General features: G+C 42.1%; 3 protein-coding genes across 10 annotated transcripts; 1 reads left to right on the top strand and 2 right to left on the bottom strand.

Annotated features, from left to right (window-relative positions):
- Positions 1–415: 415 nt before the first annotated feature.
- serpinf2b (serpin peptidase inhibitor, clade F (alpha-2 antiplasmin, pigment epithelium derived factor), member 2b) lies at positions 416–4,188 on the bottom strand. Of its 7 annotated transcripts, none has more exons than XM_028419591.1 (10): positions 3,933–4,188; positions 3,468–3,559; positions 3,224–3,322; positions 3,042–3,116; positions 2,644–2,932; positions 2,335–2,478; positions 2,033–2,221; positions 1,819–1,961; positions 1,116–1,320; positions 416–1,015 (listed from the first exon to the last, which is right to left on the bottom strand). In XM_028419591.1, exons 3-10 carry the CDS (start codon positions 3,275–3,277, stop codon positions 663–665), a joined length of 1,452 nt encoding a protein of 483 aa, XP_028275392.1. In that variant the 5' UTR covers positions 3,278–3,322; positions 3,468–3,559; positions 3,933–4,188; the 3' UTR covers positions 416–662. The 7 variants fall into 7 exon arrangements, with proteins under 7 accessions (XP_028275392.1, XP_028275394.1, XP_028275389.1 ...); XM_028419593.1 differs by having other exon boundaries at positions 3,468–3,548; XM_028419588.1 differs by having other exon boundaries at positions 3,224–3,295; positions 3,933–4,187.
- A 743-nt stretch (positions 4,189–4,931) lies between these two features.
- wdr81 (WD repeat domain 81) lies at positions 4,932–15,469 on the bottom strand. 2 transcript variants are annotated; one of them, XM_028418737.1, is made up of 13 exons: positions 15,229–15,469; positions 14,158–14,653; positions 10,675–13,991; positions 10,435–10,596; positions 10,242–10,349; positions 9,952–10,151; positions 9,589–9,770; positions 9,240–9,405; positions 8,766–8,931; positions 7,840–8,631; positions 7,611–7,756; positions 7,269–7,451; positions 4,932–6,295 (listed from the first exon to the last, which is right to left on the bottom strand). In XM_028418737.1, the coding sequence occupies exons 2-13, from the start codon at positions 14,517–14,519 to the stop codon at positions 5,969–5,971; spliced, it is 6,111 nt and encodes a 2,036-aa protein (XP_028274538.1). In that variant the 5' UTR covers positions 14,520–14,653; positions 15,229–15,469; the 3' UTR covers positions 4,932–5,968. The 2 variants fall into 2 exon arrangements, with proteins under 2 accessions (XP_028274538.1, XP_028274537.1); XM_028418736.1 differs by having other exon boundaries at positions 10,435–13,991.
- A 2,993-nt stretch (positions 15,470–18,462) lies between these two features.
- On the top strand, positions 18,463–23,934 carry slc13a5b (solute carrier family 13 member 5b). Its single transcript, XM_028418738.1, has 12 exons — positions 18,463–18,585; positions 19,316–19,444; positions 19,532–19,668; positions 19,900–20,120; positions 20,222–20,402; positions 20,476–20,598; positions 20,736–20,948; positions 21,042–21,148; positions 21,250–21,371; positions 21,606–21,767; positions 22,828–22,965; positions 23,809–23,934. Exons 1-12 carry the CDS (start codon positions 18,487–18,489, stop codon positions 23,932–23,934), a joined length of 1,758 nt encoding a protein of 585 aa, XP_028274539.1. The 5' UTR covers positions 18,463–18,486.
- Positions 23,935–25,432: the final 1,498 nt, after the last annotated feature.

Raw genomic sequence — 25,432 nt, 5'->3', positions numbered from 1 at the left:
CACCACCCCTCATAAAATTGGTGATTAAAGGGTTAAAATCCTGGGGGAAAATGATTTTTTCACTACTGTTGATTAGAACTGAAGTTAATTAAAAGGTCTATGCAAAAAAATTTCAAAAAAATATTTATCTAATATATTTTTAAAACCGTTAAAGTTAGGGGACGTTTTTGTCCCCGAACAACACATTAGGGTAGTGTTTGCGAACAATGCATGAGGGTTAATTAAAGCTCTGTCAGTAAAACTGGTAACATGTTATTGAGATCACTTCAGTTTATTAATCCATTGGATAACAAATTATAATAATAATCAACATACACACTGAAGCAGTAATGCTCTGACATTGACCACTTTTGCTTCACATGTGGACACCTTGGAAAATGAATATGTTATTAAATGAACTATGACCATAAACAGATTGAATAATGTTATTTTAATTTTGGGATTCCTTCTCTAGGACATGTCATCTAATGCAATAAAATAATTGTAATGTAATATTCAAGTTTTAAAGGGGATATATGGCTCCTTGTAGTGTTTGTAATAAAACAAACAAACAAAACAAGCATGTTTTTCCACACATACTATATTTTTCATCCAGCTATTCTTTACAATCATATATGCAATGGTCTGAGTTTCCCTGGATGAGCCACACACGCTGTTAGTCCCTATTTTGGTGGGACTCCATTAGAGCCCATATGATTCTTGTCAAATGAGAATCCTGCTTTCTCTTTGCCTCCGGATTCTCCTTTCTGCAAGACAGGAGCTCCAGGGTTAGGGTTGTTGATGACACCCATGAAGATCGGTACTTGAGTCATATCATCCATGAGTGCAAAGAAGAATGGTTGAGTGAGGTGGAAAACTGGATTGGATGCCCTTGAGATGACCACAGCGGTGGTTGCTGAAGCCTCTGCCCCCTCCTCGTTTATCTCCATGCTTGACTTGTGCATCACACTGGACACCAGCAGGGGGCCGTCTGCCATCTGAGCCAAGTTGGGACTGGAAAATATCTCCCCCATCCCTGACAGAGAGCAGACAGGGTCAAGTTCAGTTGTCCAAATATTTCATCAAATAAAAATAATTTGAGTTAAAATCATGCACAATAAATAGTGCGGTCTTACCCAATTTGGTAAAAACTTCCTGTAACTCTTGATTGTACTCCAGCTTGAATTTGGGTATTTTGACTTGGACAGCCCTCTCTTTTGGTAGACGACTATACAAGTCAGAGATATTTAACTTTGCAGAAAGAGAGGACACGTTCACCTGGCCAGACATGGGCATGACCACCAACAAACTCATAAACTTCAGGAATGGAAAGCTCGCTATCTGCAGAAGAGGAAAAACAGTGAAGAATCTTTATAATCTGAGAGTTATACTAAAAATAAAAAAAGAATAGCAAAATATCTAAAAAATAAAAAAACTGTATGCTCATCAGCTCTGATTATACCATTGCATTACACCACTTGGTCCCACATGATGAGATATTAAGTCAATGTTGACAGACAGGTAATCAATGAATGAAGCACTACATGCAGCAACTCCTTGTGAGCAGGAATAACTGGAGAGTTAACAGACTAATGCATTTTTTTCAGCTCAGCACAGATTTCTGCTTCTTCCTCCCTCGGCGAGGGCTGGAGGTGTGATCACTGCAACAAGTTGTGGTTGTGTGTAAATATGATGCTGGATATCAAGCAGATTGATTGATTGATTGATTGTTGCATGATTAATAAGCTGATAATGGCAGCCATGGGCTCTCTGATATCAATGTGGGCCAATTTTAAAAGCTACATTTATTTGTTGTTATTTTAAAGCTGTATATTTTACCTGGGCCTCCAGTTCATTATCAATGAATATACTCAGGGGATGTTTGGCATCCTCCATCACTTCCACATCAACCATGTGGCTGTCATCAAGGTAGAAGACTCCTCTGGAGGTGAAACGCGGGTCAAATTGAGCTTTCCATTCTCCTGTGGAAGAAAATTCCATTGGTTTACTGACATTAAATGTTAGAAATGAAGGTGATAAAATGGAACTTCACCTTTGAAATGGACAGCATTAATGAGCATGAGGACCACATTGAGTGGTAAAGCAGGCAGAAAGTCAGTCATCTTTCCTTGTGTTGCATTCTCAACCCAGTCATTTATCTGCTGCAGACTCTCCAAGACGGCCGGTTCCGAGTCATATAACCGCTGAGATTCGCTGACAAAGTCTTGCTTTGCCTCAAACCCTAAAACACACAGGCATGTTTCTCTTAGGCCAGCACAGGAGAGAGTTCAACAGTCTAAACTTTCTGTTACAAATTATTTGGTAAATAGTCATGTTTTTTTTCCAGGAAGTAACCTTGGCGCAGGAAGATACGTGTGGCAATTTGGAGATCACCGTTTCTGAGTTGCACTAAGACATTATGCAGAGACTGGTGGTAGCAGGGGAGAGTGTTTTCATGAAGATGATGCATAAGCAGCTCCTCAGTTTCATTTACTGCACCTGCAAAGCAGAGGGATGTAGTAATTGGACGAGAACAGTGGCGGTCTCCAGACAACCATAAACTGGGGCAAGCTGCTGACACAATTTATCAGATGTGGTAATTGCAGTCATGTCGAGGATAACCTTCTTAGGGACAATGCATCATCATGGGAGATCTATGCATACCTAAAGCCAGTTGGGAGAGAGCTAGTGAAATGCTTAAAGGAGATATAATGACGTTTGGTTCCTCCGGAGTCGTCTCCAGGTTCTGCAGCAGCTGCACACCCAGTTTCTGAATGGCAGCAGCGATGGACTCCTGGGAGTTTGGGCTTCGGCTGACAGATAGACAACCCTCCTCCTCCTCTTCACCTGACGAGGACCCGTTGGAGGGAGTTGTGATTGTTTGTGGATTGATTGTTGCAGTGTCATGTGTTTCTATGGTTTCTGGTTGTGCTGTACTGCTGCCGCCTCCTTTCTACAGACAAGAATGGAAGAAAATATACATTTTCCTTGCCTTTTAAGGAAAGGCACTGCTGCATGCCACAGCAAGAACTATGAAAACACTGTGTAACGTTGCATCTAACCTCTTTAGGTTGACTGGGCATTAATGGAATGAGAGGCATTAATGGGACTGACTCATCATCTGCCACCTCAGCACTCTGTTGAGCAGACAGATAGTATGGATTATAAATCTGTATAAAAAGCACAGGTTCTAATAATGTTCAATATGCCTGAGAGTGATTTATTGGTAATGTCAGTGGCTTACAAAGGCTCCTTGGCTGCAGAGACAGATCAACAGGAGTGTCAGGCAGAGGTCCATAATATCTTCACAATGTGACTGTGTAGGAGAAATTATGTATGTTGGCTGAAAAAAAGTGTCTTCCTCAGTTTTCGAAACCATATTTATATTTATACTATTCAAAGCAAATTTAGATAGTCTGCAATAAATCAATATTGTGATTAAATCCATGTACAAGTTGGCAAAGATGAGATAATAAGGATTTTCTCACCTTTAATTGTTTTGCTGATTATTTCCAGGTCTTAAACACTTTCACTCTCACTTAGTCTCCCTCTCTTTTAGGCCAGATCATCTGGAAAAGAGCTTAAAACACATGAGTTATACATTTTACTGTGAATTGTTCATAACGGTTTTCCAAAACAAAAATTAAAAGGTGTGTGTCTTCGGCACTGTTGAATCACATTTTATTTTAGCAGACACTTTATTCATCAAACACTGATTACTTAATACAGGAAGGGGAAAATGCATTTTTGAGCACCAGTATGTTATAGCATTTGTAGACATTCTGCATTCAAAGTTAGAAAAAAACAAGCAAGCAAACAAATGGTATTAACTGCTGTAGCACCACTGGCATTTTGCAATCTTTCACAAACATAAGAAGTCCAAAAAATAACATTTAACACACGTCATAATGCCTTAAAATTAATCGTACCAATAAAAATATGTCTGATCTTACCTTATATTTAAATTAGAAAAAAAAATGTGCTGGCTTGTCCAAAAAAGGAGCGACTAAGGACTGCAAATGGTAGAATTCCTGAGAGAAAAAGATTGGCACTTGCTCAGCAAACAGTTAAATATCAACTTACATTGATTGGGGCCTCATTTAAGCTTGTATTTGTTTGTAACTGTAGCTACTGAGACTCTTCCGGGGTTAAATATTGAAGCCTGATCCATGCAGCTATTTTGCATGTCAGTGGGTCTGTCATAATATCATGACACAACTAAATCTGTGACGGGAACAATGACAGCTTATTTACAAATACCTATGTACCTCAGTTACACATTGTGCAAAAAAACCCACATTTCCCAGAAACCCCCACATTTGACACGAAACTGGCGCAGCAGAACAAGCAGCAGCAGCAGCAGCACCTGACTGCTCTGTCCAGTTTGATCTTCTGACTAATCATAACTCAGAGAATAAAGAAATCCTATTTAGCTGGTTTGGTCACATTTCAACACTAAACAAAAATTATAGCTTCTAGATCACATGACTTCCCTATGCAAACACAAAGGGGACTTTGTCCAATCTAAGCTCTAGGAATTCAGCCAAAATCAGAAAGCAGCAGTCACAATAAATCCAGAACTGGAACACACACAAACAAAACAAGGTGGAATCAATTTTTATTAATATTCCAGTTAATAAATTAGTATTTTCAATTACTTCTCTTTATGTGCTCAAAGAGATAGAGATCAATCGTCTACAAAGTTTATTTTTAAAACAAAGTTGGTCATTTTGTGAGCTTTTCTATACCAGTTTACTAAAAACATAATTTCAAAGTGTAGTACATTTGTCAGGGTACTTTGAGCTTGAGGCAAATGATTAGAAAAGTAGTGTCACAACACGACAGCCCTGCAATCAGACAAAGCAGAGTTTTGATTGTGGGATGCTACTTCAAAATCAGCTTTAATTACAATGTTTTCTACTGTATGTTCATCTGCATTACACAATAATGAGCAAGCTTAATGATGTTTTTATTGATTTATAACTTCTGTTGGCATTTTCTCAGTATGTTGTTACATATAAAGGTTAAAATACAAAAAAAAATTTATCTTGGCATCGACTGTTCCTATGCTTTTTAGAGTCAGCAATTAGAAATTGGTGGCAATCCCCTCCAAAGATACACACTCCCAGTATAATAATGTTGCTACAGGTTCTGAGTGCAAAATCAAAAAATACCTAAACATGGTTTAGAAAATCCCGAAGCAACTTCAAGTAATTTATTAGTGGATAAAAACATTCAGTCTTTAAAATCTAAGTGAGAATCTAAATGTTACAATTCAGGCCATACTTGTGCAGTAGATTAAAGGCTGTGCATCAGTAACTAGCTTTGCTCTATGTGACAACAACTGTCTCCTCTGACAAAGTACACAAACGGTGTACATTTATTGTTCTTAATGTATACACTGTGAATCACATACAGTAACACTAACACAAACAAAGGATTTGATCTACAAATACTGCATAGTTTAATCAGTGCATTTGGATACACATGTATTCTATCATTAAGGGAAATGGAAGGTGAGGTCATTGTATTTTTGGTTTTGTTATGCATCTATTTGGAAAAGTGTAAACACTACATAAGACCTTCCTGAGCATGTCTTCCAATTCATTCTTTTGAACAGAATAACTGACCTAGCAAAAAGAATAAAATGACATTGTCAAGATGAGAACTTATATATACTATACATCTATAGGCTTTAAAAAAGGATCAAGGATTTTTTTTTACCCCCAGTGGACATGATAAATGTGGCACAGGTTCCCTCTCTATCAAACAGGCAAGATTCAGTAGACATGAGACTTATACCATGCCTCTACTTGTGCTGCCTCATTCAAAAACAGTTTAAAGAATGTGACAATGTGCCCTACCAGTACAATTCACCTGGAGCACAGAAGGGGCAAAGAGAGCTCAGACACTTGGCGTCTTCATGAATAAGACACTTTGAGGGTCAATGGAAAGAGAGGAGGCTTTACTGGGCCTGGGAGTCATTGATTTAAGCCAGTAACCTAATGGCACCGTTCTCAGAGCCCAGCAGCAGAAGCCTCTTAGTGGGCAGGACTGCCAGGCTGGTCAGAGTGCCGCGGAAGTTCTCTGAGCTAAGCTTTGTGCTGCTAACAGGACTCATGGAGATATCGGCCATGGAGTACACACCGATCTTGTTAGCCACTGTTCCGGTTACAATCTCCGAACCGTAAAGGTCGAAGGCGTGGATGGGGTCAGACTGTGACTTGTACTGGCGTAGAGGCTTATGTTCAAGATCTTTCCACACAGTCAGTGTGTAGTCGGTGGAGGAGCTGATAACCAAGTTTCCTTCTGCAGCCTGAAAATAAGACAACATTTAGTGAACAAAAATGTTTTTGTAATTTAGTGTCAAGTGAAGCAATCACATCGCCCAGAAACATATAGACACAATGGAAGAAACTTCTTTACTACAGACCTATATTCAGACAATAAATAAATAAATAAAAAAAACAGCTGTAAATAATTACTGCCTGTCACTCCAATGCCATTTAGCCTAAACCAGTTTTGATGTTATTTAAAACAAAACTAATTTTGATTTTGTAAAAAAGAAATGAAATTGGAGCTGCAGGTAAGAATTAAGGGGATATCTGTGTTATGTCTGTGATATGAATGTGCCAATGACAACCACAGTGGTCTATCTAATGAGTAACCTGTGTCCATATTTGCCTAAACCTGCCCGTTTAAAACTAGAGATACAATCCTTGACCTAACTTGGGGTTAAATAAAGTTTGCGCTCTGTTGACAGCAGTTTTGCAGGGTACAACTTTCACCATCTGTGCAACACTTCATCACTACCTTTGGGATATTTCAAAATAAAAGCCCCAGATCGACAGTTAAAAGCATCAGTAAAATGATCAAATATCTCATGTATGACATGTAATATGTGGTTATGGCTTATTTATGAATGCATTAAATGCTTTCTTATAGTAATTTACTGTGAAATGACAATCAATTAATAATATATATGGTTTCTGAAATAACAGAGGAATACATTTTATTCGTTTTTTTTCAGAAACCACGAGATGCAAAAATGTCTCTAGTGTTTACAAATAAGCTTAAATTGCAGAAAGAACATTTAATGCAACTGCCAATTTATGTCACACATGATTCACACCCCACACGTGTGTAAACAACCTGACAGGTGCCATGAGGGTTCAAGTTAGTGTCTGCTCACAGAAATCTGGCTGACAAATGACTAAAAGTGTTAAACGGAGGCAACCTTACTCAGTTACACAAACATAAAGGAAACTTGATAAACACGCAAAGTATACCTTCATTTGGAGGATATCGCCCTCATGTGCTGGCCAGCCCCTCAATACAAGCCCTGTGCGTGCGTCTAGCAGAACAATGAAGCCAGATGAGAAACCTGCAGCCACTGTGCGCCCTGAAGGGCTCACTGCCAGGTAGCGGATGAGCCCAGCGCTCACATTGTTGTATGCCAGACGAAATTCATGCTGGGGACAGAGAGGAAGATTTGTCACTGCCAAACCTGAAATAACTACCGTGGAAGTGTAAAAAGTGCTTCCTTCTTGAACACAGTAATGATTGATAATTGATGCATGGTATATGATGTACAGGTTAACAGAATAAGCTCACATAAGTGAAAGTGCTACCTGCAATCCAGGTTTGCGAGGGTCAATGAAGCGGAGAACAGAATCTGCGCTGCCAAACACAACACTGCAGTGTGGAGCTGGCATGGTGGTGACAGCTGTAATGGGATTCTTTCCATCCACAGCTTCATATGAGCGGATGAACTTGCCTAAGGACAATAAAAAAAAGTAGTTACATGATATACAAAATAAAACTACCAACTCCAGGGGGGTGTTATTTGATCTCTCGCACCTGTATATTGGTCCCACAGGTGCACAGTACCATCACAGCTGACCACCTCCTGAGAAGCCTCTACCTGTCCAACATAGAAGACAGATTTCCGATGGTCTGTATATGTCAGCCTTGGTTCCACCTCCTGTGTGCCATCACCATGGTTATAGAGGGGCCAGAGCTTCACAGTCTTGTCTTTACTACCAGAGAGAAAATAATCCTCTCCTGCCAAGGGTGCCAAACACTTTGTGGTGCTTGAGTGACCCAGGAAACTCTGAAGTCTGATTTGATGGAAGTGAAAATGTGGATCCTGTTGATTAAGACCAATCTCATACTGCCAATAAGCCAACCAGTTGCCCTGCAGGGACCGGCTGCTTCGAGGGAGCTCCTGTTTTAGGGCACTGTCCTCTGGGGTGGGGCCCGTCACCCAGGAGGAGGAAAAAGAAGCTGTACCTGCAGATGGAGTGGTGGACACAGTGGTGATGGGTGTGGTATGAGTGGAGTGTCCCCAAGGGTTGCCCAAACCAAGGTCAGTGTCTCGGGACACTTGGATGCGGTTCCCCACCAAGTGGCTACCAAAAGTGCCTGATTCAGGGAGAGATTCTCCCAGCGAGGTGGAGCTGGTTGAGGGAGCAGGGAATGGGTTGCATCCCACACGTCTGCTGAAACCAGAGGATGGAGGTGGCACCGACCTGGAGGATGTTGTAGTAAGGTTTGTCTCTGCACCACCCCGACTCAGATTCTGATGGTAGGACTGGGCCAGCTGCCAGACCAACTCATGATTGGGAACCACTTTCCGAATTGCTATGTCACCTACAAAAACCATAACAGAACGCTGATTTTTACCACTGGAGTGTAAAAACATTATTTTATTTTAGCACAGAGTACACCGCCTTCACCCTGCTAGAGAAGGAATTCTGTATAACAAAAGATGATGCTTCTCCTACCTATGAGGCAATAGAAAGGAATGTAGGAAGCATGGGCCATCTCAGGGTTGAATACAGTCTGCAGCTCTTCTAAGACCCCCATCTCATACGTCACATTTGATTCTTCAGGTGTAAAGACATCCACAACCGTGACCTCTCCTACCACTCTGCGAGGTGCAGTCTCCAGCTACAGTGCAAGAGAGGCAATTACATTTCAGTTCTACTTAATCAATTGCAAGAATTGGTGCTGAGTAATGAATCTTATAATTGAAATGAACAGATGCAACACAAAAAAAAATATTCCTACATGTGAGTTTGTCTAATTTATGTGTCACAAAACTATGTTTTACTTTTCACATATAAAAGTGTACTGTTGTGCATCACTCAATTTTAAGGACTAATCTGATGTAAGAGACACTTGATGATGCAACAGTTAAGTCCACTGTCAGATCCAAACATGTGCAGAAATGTGTGACTGCGTGGCTGCATAAATACCTGGGGCTGTAGAAAATGCAGCAGAGAGAAAACAGCAAAGAACCGACGCAGTGTGTCAGCCATATGCTGCTGTACCATCTCCCTCCCGATGCGCAGACAGATGAGAGCCATCAGGCTGAGTGTCTTCAGACAGACGGCCGTTCGTGTTTGCACCCCGCTGGGGAACCTACATGGTACAGGCGAACGGGTGGAACCAAGCAGAGAATGAAGGACATGGCTTCTGTGGCTTGATTTTTAGATATTCTTTAGACATTACACTTCTTTAGACTATTATTTTCACTAGTGTTACAGTGATATATTTGGGTGCTCAATATAAGTGTGCATGCATAAGGATTTTTGTATTACTTACCCCATACGGGGGGTAGTAATCAGATCCAACAGAGGCAGAAGCACATCCTGATTGATCTTCATGAGCATGTCCATCAGAGTGGTATCAGAGAGAAACACGATGATCTTCTGAGTAAGTGCAACAGCTCCAAGCAGACTGGCTTCCTTACGTGTGTTAAGACGCTGAGAGGAAGGTGGTGACACCTGGAAAACATGCACAGTGGTAAAATTAGAAGCAAATATTGGTAATATTTCTGTACGGTTAGCTGAACCTGTCCATTAATGTGACAATTAATTCCATCATCACAAAGGAAAGCAGTTGCATAGTACGAATGAGAGTATGAATGCATATGTCATTTCTGTAGGTATGTTTTCCACATCTTACCAGATATCCTATATAAGGCAGATACTGGTAGGTGAGCACAGGCTCTCCATAAAGTTGAGCTATATAGATTAGGCAGTCCAACACAGGTCCTGCTGTATGGTCACCAACCACAGGCTTCTTCTCATACACACTGCCCATTCCCACGCTCTCCAGACTGCTCTCCTCAGACACAGATGCCACAAACTGGTGGTTTTCAAGTCCTAGAGACAGAGAGGGGTGGAGAAAATACATTGACAGATGAAATTACAAAACTCCAGTTCACTGTGCTGTCAATTGTATATTTTACATACCAATGTAACAATTTGTGAGCAATCGCAGCAAATTTCTTGCTACATATCGAGACGTCACTGTCGGTCCAAGTTTTGCTGATAACCATCGAACTGTTTTGCAGACTGTATCTGTGAAGACAAAATTAAACATTATCATTCGTCATCATTAGTTAATAAACCTGTTTTTTAACTGATGCGCCCATTATTTACTCACCTAGAAGAATCTTTTTTTCTTTCTCTTCAGAGTCTTCTGATGGGTCATGGTCATCCTTGTGCTCCTCCCCTTGTCTCTCCATGATCCCTTTCTCTGTCTCTTCCAGTGCCATTCCATTCACAAACTCACCCTCCAGAGTGGCAACTGTTGCTCCTGAAGCTTCTGTGCAACCAGAGAGAGTGAGCTCAAGGTTGAGGACAGATTTATCATCTCTCCCCTCTTTTCTCTCATTAGTCTCACCAGCCACCTCTTCTTCCTCCAGCTCTCCTCCCTCTTCTCCCTCACTGGCGTGTTTCAGGTCCTGGCTGCTGTCAGCAGATTTTAAACTGGCTCGATCTCGCATTGAGTCATCACCCAACGACAGTTCACTTGTGCTGCTTTTGTCACTTAGTTTCCCCACACTTAGAGACTCCTGGTCTTGATCCTTGGCAGCAGAGTTCTGGCTCTGCTGTTTTCCAGCCCCTCCTCCACTGTTGACATAGAACCCATTCTGAAAGTCCTCTGCCTCTGACAGAAACACTTGGTCATTGAGACTGATGCCAGAGGAGTAGTCAACCAGCCCCGAGTCTCCCACCACTCCCACCCCTCCGCTGGCACCACTGCTACCTCCCATGTTCCCACCAACAGACCCTGACGATGGCCGCACTTCACCACACTGAAAGTCTTCCTCCTCCTCCTCTCCGAGGTTACACATGCCAGTCCTCAGTCCTTTACAAGCTTCAGCGCCAGAGCCTGAGATGCAGCTTTCAAAGCCAGTAATGACCTGCAACACGTGGGGGAGCAAGTTGGACAGAAAGGCCTGCAGGCCAAGCCTCACAATCAGCTGCAGAATGAAACAGTCAGTGTACAGATAGAAACGCCCTCGAAGGCAGTGAGGGTTTTCATAAACATTGATCAGTGGCTTCAGTAAGTACTTGTGTGCATTTCTGGGGCCCAGTACTTGAGAGATGGGCTCAAAAAGGTACCATGCTGCATATACAGCAGTGGCCTCCTCCAGCATGAGTGCTAGAATGAAGGGCAGGAGAATTTCAAGACCCTCCGCTGTGATATTACTCCGCAACAGTGCTTCAAGTTGCTGCCATAGGTAAAAGACAACATCTCTTCCTTGTATGCTACATAGAGTCTCAATCTTGGTGTGGTAAGAAAAGATAAACTGGTGAAGTGCTGAAAAATAGGAAGGGAAAGGTAAGGGGGAAATAATGGAGTTCAGTAACTGGTAGGGGTTTGGAGGAGGAAGACCATCACAGATGGGGTCATATTTGAAAAGGAGTGGGTATGGGCAATCTGGTAGTTCTCTGTGTGCTACTCCACAGTGCTTCTCTATCTGCAGGAGTGTCTCAAGAGCATTGTGCAAAGACAGGGGCACATCACGGAGGTTGGCAGAGCATAGCTTCAAAACGGCTTGGAAACGCTGTCTAAGGGGGGTTTCTGGTTTCAGTCCTCTCAGTTTACCAGAGTAGAATATCTCTGCAATGAGGACACCAAGGGCCTGCATGTCTCTTTGGTAGAGTAGAATAAGAGAGGGTAGAGATTCAGTTATCAAGCCCTGCCCCATACGGTCACCAGATGCTTCAGGATGCCATACTTCAGCTTGAAGACTTTTCACCAAGAAGTTGTTCAGCTTCTCCAGCTCTTCTAAGGGCTGCAATGGGTTGAAGCCTTCAGGGAGAGTGATCTTATTTTCCTCTGCATTGGTGGCAGTCACACTCCCTTCCCCATGTTTTTTGTTCATTGACCCGCCTCTTTGTAACATGGCACTCCGCAGACTGAAATCACCAGGGAAGGAGCTTGGAGACTGAGACACAATGTGTGCTGTGTGCTCTCCTGTTTTTCCTCCCACTGTGCTGATGCTTGGCAGTGGCACAGAGCAAGGTGCAGAAGTGGAAGAGCCAGTGGATGCTAATGAGTCCAGAGCTTCTGTACCTTGTTCAAGATCTTCATCTCTGTCTACCATTGTCCAGCCACTGGACTCACAGCCTGTTGACTCAGGCACCAACCCATCCACAGTGTCAGCCACAGTGTCTATTGGAGGGATGTGTAGTGAAGGCACATTAAGAGCAGCAAGGCCAAGGAGAGGAGGTTCTGCTGGGGCGTACTGTGCAGGAGATAAGCGGGGTGGATGGGGCTGGTCAAACAACTGTACTACACCATAAGTAGTCAGATTGGTGTGGTTGTCCACAAGATGCAGGCACACATTCTTTGCCTTGACAGCTTCTTTACCTGAAAGCTTATAGCCAAATGTGAGATCTATCCAGTGATGCAAATGCTGTGACACCTCTCTGCTCTCCAGGAGGCGACGATGAACCTCAATAAACTCTTCACAGGACTTGCACCAAGAAGGCACATCCAGGTCTGGCATGTCGGGGTGGATTGAGCGGAAAATGGAGGGATCTGTGTAGAACTCTGGAATGCACTCATCCGGGGTCCAGCTCTGCATGCGCTCCATACTGGCTGGGTATTCATTGGGCTCCCACTGTGACCTGACATGGCTGCATAACACTGACTTGGGTGTCTGCCGTGCTTTGTAGACATAGTAGGTGATGTCTGACAGCACATCAGATATATGATGAGGTACATGGAGGTGGTCAGACTGTCCAGCACCGCTAGCGCCTACACAGCCACCAAGGTCTCCACCTACACCGCCTCCACCAACCCCATTACCCGCTGCAGCTGCCAAAGCCTCTTTGGTCATCTCATATGTAAAGTCAAGCTGCTTGTCCCCCTTATTGAGTCTGAACTTTGACCTCCTGAGGTCCCGGAACTTTCCAAATGGCACAGTGAAATCAACCACCCAAGGTAACACAGGGTGATAATTAGGGTCTCCTTCTCGCCGTCCTGCTAACCTGTTAAGCTCCATCAAATAGTGGAAATTACTAACTCGTCCATGGACCCAGTGCAGAACCAGTGTCTTCAGCTCGTCAAAGCAGTCTTTGCAAATTTTTTTGTTCACTTGTCTCACACATGCACTTCCCCTTGGCAGGACACTTTTTGGCTCATGTCTGCCACCAACACTGCTGTCTGCATTCAGTTCCGTCCCCAAATGCTCATAATGGGCTAGATTAAGCTTGAGACGGCTGCAGAGCTGTTCATCTACTGCTATGTCCTGAAGAGAAAGCTCTCCACATGACAGGCCTGCTGCATGACATGCCTGCAGAGCTATTAGTAACTGGTAGAGAATGAACAACACTTTAGCATGGCTGTTAGCAAGCTTTGCCGGACTGAAGGAGACGATATCATGAAGTGAATACTGAGTATACGGCAGAATTACATACAGTGTTTCTGCTGTTTCCATCAGACACTCAGCTGGTAGAAGGTTAGGACAAAGATGATCGGACTGTGACTTGGAAAAGCAGGATGACGAGGGCAGCAAGTAATTTTCTTTCTCCTTCTCTCTGGCTGGAGAAAGAGATGGTGACGCTCTGTCCAATGAGACAAATGTGGAATTGAAGAGCTTCTGAAGCGCATGGCGTACTGCATCTACAGCTGCAATATGCATCTGTTCACTGGCTCCTGAATATGCCTGCACAAGTTTGTAATGAGCTTCACGCCACAGATTTCTGAAAAAGAAGAGGGGGTATCAGAATTTCAATATGATACCATTTCATTTCAATATGTCCCATCAGGGCAAAAGCAATGCATGTAAACACTGTTTAGTTCATTTTAACCGACAAGCTCTAAGATGACAAGCACAAGTACATTTTACAGTTATAGTATACACATTACCTGACATTATGCTGAGACACACACTGCATGGTTTTGACATAAGAATCCTGTGACTGGGATTCCATTTGTTGAGGGCACGAGTCTCTAGCCAATCTGTAGCTCAGCTTGCTTTTCCTCAGACCCTGAATGCACACTCGTGTCCAACCATGGGGCAACTTTGCCTGAGCAGACTGAAGGTACGTGCGAATTTCAGCCTCATTGATGCTGTCAAATCGGGCACAGCGCATGACTCTCCTCTCCCTCAGGGCCATCACCCAGCGAGTAGGAACAAGGGCAACAAGTTCCCCAGGACGGGGCCCCAGGCACTGCTGCCGTCGGTCGATCCCCAAGTCTTTCTCAACTGCATGTATCAGCCAATCCATGGTGAATCCACAAATGCTTGTTTAGGGTTGCTATGTTCACCACACTGTCTCCCACTGGGGATAATTTTCAGACATCCATGAGGAAGAAGGTAAAAGTTGTGAAAGCCAGAGCTAATCTTCTCCTCCACCCGTCCCTGTGGGGAAAGGAGTGAAAGGTGTAAATGTACAGATTAGATAAACAACAAATTCAGCTTCACAGCAAAATTACTGTGCAAAAGTATAATGGGTTAAGCTGCAGTCTTGAAAAACTTAGAGTTTATGTTTTGTTTGTGAATAGGCACAATTATCCTTGCCAGCTTCCCTGTAGTGTGAGACCAGCTCACATGACTTATGTCACAACATTTTTTCTCTATTCTCTATTAAGTTTACTGATCACAGCCTGGGTTTAACTGTAATTATTCAAATGTACATCGTAAACACTCGTACAACTACAAGTAGTAGTTACACTTTTGAAGGAATTGTGTATTTGTTGCTAGCGAGCAGCAAGAGATAACCACCTAAAGAGGAAGTAACGTCGAAACTTTGCTAACAGTTAGCTTAAAGTGGCTAACGCAAAAATACCACAAAAGCAAAAATTCGCCACGTACTAGTTAATGACGTGACTGTCAAAAAGCAGCGCAATAGCCAGTAGCTTTATGTTTCTAAGTCAGCTGTAATTACACAACAATAACCCCCTATACAACTGCTATATCCGATTTCTATAGCTTACCTCTTGTAGCGGTTGACAGCTAGTTAGCGTTAAGCTAACGGTGCACCGTAGGTTAACGCATGATGAGTTTGTACCACATTAACTTCACAAAGTCGACACAAGCTCCGGGGCGACACGTACGTCCTCCATCATTTGGCGTTTCCGTGACAGCGGACGGGTGAGAGTCAGTCAGCCGATCGTGTTTTGTTCTGAGCTAGTTGGAGCCATGTTTTAGAAGAGACAGCTCACGTGACACAACAGCAGCTCCATCTCATGTGACTCCTGCAGCTGTGAGCGCGTGCGGAGGCACTTCCTGAATCATCTGCACAAAACAGCTGAACACATTAATTACACTTAATTAGAAGACAGTGTACTGTATTATAAATGTACAGAGACATAGTTAAAAGAAAGGTGGTGGGGGTTTCCTTTAATTTGACAATATGTTGTAACAGAGAAGATCTATTTTTTTCAGTCTTATCCTTCATATGGAGCAAACATCTCCCGCTGATTGCTTCACGTTTCCTTCTGGACTTTCCATGTGACAGATAACAAGATACACACAGTATAATTTAAATATACACACACACAATTCAGCATTTTATACCAGTAAATTTGCCATTTTATTTTCGGAAACACCACATGACAAACCACTTCTCAGTTCAACAGTTCCCCCCAGTTCTCATGACTCTGTCTTATTCCATTATAGGAATTCCAAATTTATTTATAATGAAGAGTTGTAAGGTGTATTCTCCACAAGGTGGCGTCATAACTGCAAATGGACAGGCAGCTCCTGCAGCAGCCTTGTGCAGAGTTACAGCAGGCTGAAGCTGCAATCACTGGATCTTTTTTCTTTTAATAGATCCAACTTGGACTTAGTTTATTATAATGTCCAAAAATATATATAGTTCCATTAAGTATTTGTTGGACTTTATACAGTTTTGTCATGATCACTGCCAAATATGATGACTGTGTGTGTTGATGAATACAAACACACCCTTAAGTTGGCTTTGCCCTCAATAAATATCTGAAGTTAAATATAAGTTTTAGATCTCGGGTCAGAATTCTGTCATGACCTTTTTCTTAGTAACAAGACCAGGACGAATCTAAAAGTTTATAACTTTTTGTTTTTGTAAGAAATAATTGAATATAATAATAAATAAAAACTGAGTTTTCATGTTAGTTTTATAGCAGTGTATTCAGTAGAGTATGATCCCTGTTTACAAATGGAACTGCAGGATGCATTTGTAGTAAACACACACAGTCATCGTCATATTTTTCAGTGACCCTATAATCCTTTTCCGTATGTTGCTTTGAACGGTCCAAGTTTTTTTAAATTTATAGCTACATGTGTAATGTCGCGTACATGATAATCCTGTTGTTTTAGGCAAAACACATACATTTGATAGAGTAAAATGGTGGAATTAAGGCACATCATCAAAGCTCAACAAATTGACTTTCCAGGTTAAAAGAAATTTTGCATGTCTTTGAAATTGGTTAAATGAGTCTGCAGCATGCATGACCACAGTGGCACGGAGGCTCACAATTACAGGAACACAAATTAAAAGCTCCTCTCATCCTAGCATACCACCAATGCAGCATAATTACTGTCAGCACTTTTACATAAAAGATAGAGCCCAAGAACATGACATTCCTTGGCTCAGCATATCATGTTCCTCCTCTTAGTAGTTTATAGAAATGCCAGGCAGAATGTGGTTTATGTTCCAAAGTGCTGTGCCTGTTTTGGGGTTTTTTGCAATTCCAGTACACAAAAAAAAGGGAAGAGGACACGAGCGTCAGAGTGCACAATGTATATGCTGCACTACATTTGAACAAAATGTACAAAACAATAGCCCCCAGGTCATCCAAAAATGAACATTTTCATACAAAAAAAGGAAAATCTAAAACACATTCACCTTCTCTCTTGCCCGTCTGTTCATCTTAATATAGTTCATGGGCCTGTGTCACATAGAAACATTTATGAAGCGTTTAATCTTCATAAAACTGTTTCATGAACTCACTGCCAAATTCCTCCAGACAGTAACATTATGGCCATAAATCAGTGGTTCTGAGTCTGAAAGTTTAAACAAAAGAAAAACTGCAAATTTGACATGGCAAGAGGAGCATGATTTTTTTCCCTACCATTCTCTTTTCCAAATTTCTCCTTCTACACCAAAAGCCACTGTCTGGTGATCATTTGAACTCAGATGTATGTTCCACATGCTGCAGCTACAGGGCAGGACAATGATTCCACAATAAAAAGATGACAGTGATTGTAATAAAGAAATATATTGCAAATAACATTAACATTTTCAAACAAGTTTGATTGCTGCAGCTGAAGCATTGCTTTGAATGCTGATGTGAAGGATTGCTCTAAATTGCTGTAGAATCAAAGCAATTCAGAGATTTGTAAGCCTCGGAGTGTCAGCCTGTCACCATGGTAACAGCAGATGAGACCTCAAAAAACCACTCCAACTTTGAGAGCCTGGCGTGCGGAAACGATTCGGAATTTGAAACTTCTAATACAAGTTTGATAGAGCAGCATCTAATGAGACTAAAATGGAGTCTGTAGCTTGAAATTTGTAGGATGAGATACATTTGGCAGATGACACCGAAATTGCTTAATATTTAAAAAACTATCATTTTTTAAAAACCCGGAATGTTCTCTGTGAGATGAACATTTTGATAGTTGAATGGCTGAAATCGGTCAATGTATGCTGAAGATACGCTGCGCCAAAAAAAACAGAAGAAGAGAAGAAGAAGAAGAAAGAGGTGAAGAACAAGAGTTTGATTGTCGTAGCAATGGCAATCAAACTAAATATGATGTAAAATTACAACAAAAAGCAACCCTGATCAAAAGCTCACAGCTCATACAGTGACCTGAACTGTATTAAGCAAGATTCTGGAGAAAGGCGTGTGGGAAAAGAGTCATTTGTACGTTTTCATTGTGCATCACAGGTATGTGACATAGTCTGATGCAAATGATTCATTATTTAATGGATACAAAGATGAATAAATCCTTTCTTCAATTCACAATAAAGACAAATATCTCTTTTAATGACAGCATTCATTTTAGTGCAATATGTAAATAGAACTTTTCTGTCTGTTAATCGGTGCTTTTGTTTTGGTGAGCTCTCTCTCTCTCTCTCTCTCTCTCTCTCTCTCTCTCTCTCTCTCCTCATTGTCATTCTATTTGCTGTGGGACTCCCCCTCCTCCTCTCCTTTGCGCCTCAAAAGCGCGATCCATGGTGCGGAGCCTCCTTTTCTGCGTTTCCCTTCAGAATGGCATTCTTCAAATTTCTTCGCTCCGTTAAGAATGAGCTTATCCTGCTCTCGACTCCGTTTCTTCTTCTTCCTCTGCCTTTAGTGATCGGGACATCGGTATGTAGACCAACTCATCTTATTAAAATGGATTAATTAATTTAGAGGAAACTTTGCCGTGCTTAGAAAAAGTTGAGGGAACAAAAAAAATATATAAATAAATTGGTTCTACAATTTGTAGAGGCATTATAGACTACTCAGGGACTTTAAAATAATCTTGGAGACTTCCTCACATTGTGCACGCACTTTTGACGCTTGAACTGACCAGTCTGATCCGCACTGGTTCTCTCTTGCACCTGTTGATGGTGCGGACAAGTGCGCATCGCGCTTGGAGCGAAATGCATGAGAACCGTCCAAGTGTTGCTTGAAGCTGGTGCACTCTGACGTTCTGTTATTTTAACTCGTAGCTGTTAACATGAGGGGTCATGTCCAGCGTGGGAACATTGAATCAAAGGGCTCTGTCCACATTGTTACCTCTACATGTCACATGGAGACAGACGCACACAGGCTGCAAGCATGTTATGATAGGCATAGGCTGCCTATCACGCAGAGGCGCATCTGGCATGTCCTACACGTGAGATGTTAACGCTGCTAAACAAAAGTGGCGCAAAAGTGGCGCAATAAAGACTGTATTTATATGTCACAAGTGAAGAAAGTGCAAACAGGAGACCTCTGGATTGTGTAATAGTTACTGACCTCAGCTGCTTCTGTACTGTATGTGGCATGTTTACTGACAGGGGCCACACATAGTGAAGCTGTGGTGTGATGTGTGCATTTGTCTGCTGTGCAGGAGGCAGAATGTGCCTATGTGATTGTCCTGATGGCTGTGTACTGGTGCACAGAGGTCCTGCCGCTGGCTGTGACCGCCCTGCTCCCTGCTCTCCTTTTCCCCCTGTTTGGAATCATGGAGTCCAAAGATGTGAGTAAAATAACTCTCACCATGCACAGCGCACAGTGTGTGGTCTCACCACACACATCTTACTTTGTGTAAACACTTCTGTCTCAGGTGTGTATGCAGTATCTGAAGGACACAAACTTGCTCTTTGTGGGAGGACTGATGGTGGCAGTGGCTGTGGAGCACTGGAATCTGCACAAGCGCATCGCCTTGAGGGTGCTGCTCTTTGTTGGTGTGCGTCCAGCTCTGTGAGTAACACAGCTGCACAGACCTACATTCCCTATTACATCAGATCCAATATCACAAACACACACCTACTGAAGATAAGGGAACTATGTCCTAGGTTTTTTATTGTCATTATTACAGTCATAAATCTGTTTTTGTACGACTTTGTTATTGATTGCTATAAAACACTAAAGCCCCCCATCTGCAGACCCAAGGCCACTCACAGATCTGATATCTGTGTTTTTCCCGAACAGTTTGATGTTGGGTTTCATGGGTGTGACAGCATTCTTGTCCATGTGGATCAGTAACACGGCCACCACAGCCATGATGGTGCCTATTGTTCAAGCAGTGCTGGAGCAGCTTAACAACAGTGAGGCAGAAATACCTCAGATCCTCAGCTCAGACGAGCAGGTCCAGACATCAGACGCTGACAGCAAACCTCTTGCACAGACAGAGAAGCAGAGTGAGGCACAAGGTGAGTGTAAGTGTGGGAGTGCAATGTTCTGTCTGGAAATGAGGGCCATTTTTCTTTTTGCAACACTACAGCTCCTTTCATTTCCTCCTCTTTGTTTCAAGGCCCAGTCGTGGTGACTTTCTTAGACGCCACAATGGAAGCTGCCAGGCATAAGGAGGCAGCAGAAAGGCGACGAATGTGTAAAGGGATGACCCTCTGCATCTGTTACGCAGCCAGCATCGGAGGCACGGCCACACTGACAGGAACTGGTCCCAATCTGGTGCTCAAAGGCCAAATGAATCAGTGAGTGTTTACTATATAGTATTCCATCATCTACAATGTTATTTACTGATCCATTTTTTTACTCATACTTCAGGTTGTTTCCTGAAAACGGAGATGTGATAAACTTTGCCTCCTGGTTTGGCTTTGCCTTCCCAAACATGATCCTCATGCTGACCCTGGCCTGGCTTTGGCTGCAGTTTGTCTTCATGGGTTTCAAGTGAGTTTTGATGATGGTTAAAGCCTAATTATAGTGACAGAGACTTGAATCGGCTTCAAGGAACTTTTTATCTCGCCAGCATTGTGATTAAGTGTGAAGGTGACACACAGTATTTTCTTCCCTTGTGATCCCTCTAGCTTTAAGAAGACGTGGGGTTGTGGGGCTGTGAAGACAGAGAAGGACATCTCTGCCTACAACGTGATCCGTGAGCAGCACCGTCTGCTGGGGCCCATGTCCTTTGGAGAAATAAATGTCCTGGGTCTCTTCACTTTGCTAGTGGTGCTGTGGTTCACGAGGGATCCAGGCTTTGTCAAGGGATGGGCGTCAGATATCTTCAACTCCAAAGCAGAGTTTGTACAATACTATTTTTTTCCTCCATACATGAATCATATTTTCATAACCTCAATATAAATGTGGATGACTTTTATCTCCTCACCTCTCAGGTATGTGACAGACGCCACAGTGGCGATCTTTGTTGCCATCCTGCTCTTTGTTGTTCCCTCTAAACCTCCACGTTTCTGCTCATGGAGGATGCAAAGTTTTGATACAGGTGAGCCTCAATATGGTCGAACTATACGATAATCAAACCTCCTAAGTTTGACAGAAGTAGATCATGCAATGATTAAACATTAACCTTTAAATTTTTTTCAGTACCTCCTCAAACTGCCGGCCCAACACCACCTCTCCTCACCTGGAAAATTGCCCAAAAGAAGTTACCATGGGGCATTGTGCTTCTTCTTGGAGGAGGATTTGCTCTGGCTAAGGGCAGTGAAGTAAGTGACCGAGACACACTATGCTCCTTAACGTGCTTACATACAATATGGTGAGGATAGTTTTTATTTTTAATGACACAAAGAGTCATCAGCATTATCAATTTGAATTAAAGCTGTTGTTATCAGAGATTTTTGTCATCATTATTTGTTAGTTTAGATGAAGTTTTTGGTAATATTTTGGCTAGTTTATGCTTCATTATCTCACGTTATAATAAAAATATGTTGTGTCTTTAGGAATCAGGACTCTCAAAGTGGATGGGAGATCAGATGACCCCCCTGCAGAGCATCCCTCCCTGGGCAATTGCTATCATCTTATGTCTACTGATTGCTACATTCACAGAGTGCACCAGTAATGTGGCCACTGCAACTCTCTTCCTTCCGGTTTTAGCCTCAATGGTAAGAGCTTTGAGGGAGAAAGTGAAATCTGTGAGTCTCCTGCGGTCAGGGATAACCCTGCATGCCAGCAGTTGTTCAGTTAGGTGAAGTGCCTTCATCATGTAGCTTCCTTTTAACTGATTTCCTCAATTGGCATCCAGCATTGAAACTACTCCCAGTGAGAGCCGGCCTATTTTCCCATGTTTGGTTACCCATCTAGTTGGTCATTCAGGCTGAATCTGTTTGGTCCCCTACCGTGGGCCCCTCCCCCCCTTAATAACCTGCCAAACACACTAATTCAGCCCAGTGCCTTGTAACACTGCCCTCCCCACTGCTGCGGAAGAATAGCATTACTGTGTCCACCAATTGAGCCCTAGAGAGCATGCCAAAGATGGGTTGTGAAAGACAGTGCCAAGTAGGGGCATTCAGACTGATATTTATTGAGGGCAAAGCCAAGTAGATGCACAAGGCTGACCAACCCCTATGTGAAAAGTGAGAGAGACAAAAAAGAGGGTAAAAAAATGGTCATTTAATCAGATCCATACAGCTAAAAGTATGAGATGACAGTTAGTGTTTGTATTGTGGCTTGTGGCATGCCACTCTGTGTCAAGTGAATCTTTAGATTTTGATTTAAACAAAAAACCATCCAACAAGAAAATAAGTCTGTCATCGCTGTGCCCTGACACACAGCCTACAGTTTAAACAAGACTCACTATAAAGTTTTTCTCCCTTTGTTTATTTTGAGAACCAGAAATTACTGTGCACTTGTACGCAACTGCGCTGCAGGATATGTAATTCAGAAGCAAATTCCCACAGAGTAATGTTTTGTGCGTCTTAGTAGTCTGCTATTATCGCTACATATGTAGTGCTTTTCTATTTTAGACTCCATGACTCAGCACCAAGCGAGCAAGAACTACATCTTAATTACAGCCACCTAATGAGAGTTTTCTTCACACAGAATTGCACACATTTCACTGGTTGGAGTTATGAGTCAGTGATTACGATTGCAGAAAAATAGCCAGAAGGAGGAGGGAAGCTTATCAAGGTGGTCTTCATCCCTGCTTTTGTGTGATTATTGCAGTCTCAGTCCATTGGAATGAATCCACTGTACGTCATGGTGCCATGTACCCTGAGTGCCTCGTTTGCCTTCATGCTGCCTGTTGCTACCCCTCCAAACGCCATAGTCTTCTCCTACGGATACCTCAAGGTTGCAGACATGGTGAGTATAGTGTATAGCAGCGGTTTGTTGTGCTTAAAATTATACACTGAACAGCAGACAGTGGTGTGACATTTGGGCCACTGTTAGGACTGTGGAACCTGTATTTATTGTCACGTGCAAGTACTGTACTACTGACCAATCACACGTAAGCAGGCTTATATTCCACGTACAAAAGAGGCTGAATGTCTGGCATGAGGTTGTTAGCAACATTCTAACACTGTAGAGCACCCACAGTGTAGTCCAGGCACAGCAGCATCACATCTCAAACTCCATTATCTCATTTCAAATTGGTAGATGGAGTGTAAAAATGGAAGATATTAGTTATAGTCAGATATAATTTAGAGCAGTTCTTGACCTTGCAATGACAAATCTGACGACAATACTAGACCAGAAACCATTTATACAAATCTACATGTTAATCAATATTTTATATGCATTTCCTCATCCATCATTGGCCAGACAAGCACTGAAATCCTCCTTCTGCATCACTGGGTTCAGTGTCATTCTCATTTTTCATTCCAGCTCCAGGATACATGCAGTTTCCATTATCATTGTCTAATAGCAGTCTCGGAGTTTTGGTTGTGTAATTACAGAGTGATGCACACACGCCAGCTCACAGTGACTTAGACCACTTGCAAAAGTTTTGCATAGAGTTATTTCAACATGATTAAGCTTCAATGCTAAGCAAGGCTAACACTGGAGAAACTGGAATATGTCATAATACAACGTGTGTGACGTGCACAATACAAGGCATGACAACATCTAATTTACCAGGGCTATTAACAAAAACAGTAAAAAAGAGTGTTGCTTTAAACTTTTTTCTCCTCTCCTCTCCTTCACCAGGCCAGGACAGGAATAGTGATGAACATCATCGGTATCTTGTGCATCACACTGGCCATTAACAGCTGGGGCAGGGCCATGTTTCAGCTGGATTATTTCCCTGCCTGGGCCAACACTACTGGGGTGTGAGCCTGCATGGTTCTGCCACATGAACATGATCCATGCACACCCTGCCCTCCCTATCCACAGGTGCCAGACAATGACCTACAGTCAGAGCGGCAGCACAGGACCACACAGTGAACCGCATGTGTCTGACTGCTGTTAGGACACGAGGCTCGCTTTCATTGAAACCACTGAGTCTCTCAACCTTACAGGGTTGATGAATATGAGTAGAAAGAAGAGTGGATGGATAAGATTGAAATATTGTATTTACTTTATATTATAATGGAATCTGAAGTTAAAACCTTCCATGCCCCTAAGAGGTCATCATGTATCTGTATACTCAGGTGTACTAAGACTGTCAGACTTCTAAGCAGCAACACATCATCACATCATATTATCATAGGTAATCAAAGGAAGTGTTGTTCATATGGTCAGACTGATAAAAGCCCTTTTTTTTGTAGTGACACCAGCCATACTGTTCATTATACTGTGAGAATGCAACTTAACTACATTTTCAGGTACTTGTACTTTACCTAAGGATGCCACGTCTGCCTTACTGCACTACATTTCATATGAATAAATCATCTTTTTTACTGCATTTGTCTAACAGCTGTATTTAGCTTTCTTAAGATTTTACACTGAAACAATATGTTTTTATACAAAGTGGTTCAAACTCTTCCACCCTGACCATATTTTCCATGTTAATATATTTTCCAATAATAATAATCCAATAACAATGCATATAATCTAACACTGACAAGAGCAGCTCAGATGCCTAATTATTGTTTTACTACTGATGCATTTTTGTGTCAAAATCTTTTGTTTTGTTGTTATTTTTACTGATGCTGTACCTTTTTTTTAACTTCTACTGTTGTCAAGTACTGAATGTAGCATTAGACCGTTTGGAATATTTCAGACAATGGGTTAATATAAAGAAAGGGCTAACTACAAGTAAATATGTCCTTTTGCCCCCATTGCATCTATATAGTATGAGAGGGTGTAACACTTCCAGCATGAGTTGGACTTTGACATGTATCATCACAACAGAAAGCAATAGACACGTGTACTTCTTGTACAAACATTCCGACTTATACTGTAAACACATTTTCAGTTTTTTCACTACAGCCGCTGTTGATATGCGATAATACGTTACAATAAATCCGTACTTCTCTGCTTTACATATACTGTATACTCTTCAGTTTCAAGACTTGCACAAATAAAACAAAATGAGTATTGATGTACAGCATGGGTCTTCATTGTGTGACAGTGGAACATCAAACCGTCAACAGACTGTATTAATCTTAAATGAACAGTCATGATAGAGTCAGTTGTTTAAGTAATCCTCTCGGTTTAAAATTTAAGCTGCTGACTTATCAGTTACATTCTGGCTGTCATCCAGACCTATAAACAATAGGAGGCTGCAATATTGCAGGTGTAACCAACATTCAGGTAACACTGTCATCTCTAACTGTCACCCTCAACACAATGATCTCACTTTCATCACCAGTCGGGCTTTCTTTCACAA

This window comes from Parambassis ranga, chromosome 13, assembly GCF_900634625.1.
Source record: "Parambassis ranga chromosome 13, fParRan2.1, whole genome shotgun sequence".
In the NCBI taxonomy this organism is placed as follows: domain Eukaryota; kingdom Metazoa; phylum Chordata; class Actinopteri; family Ambassidae; genus Parambassis; species Parambassis ranga.
The sequence above is the reverse complement of the archived record's forward strand: the minus strand, read 5'-3'. Positions and strand labels throughout refer to the sequence as shown.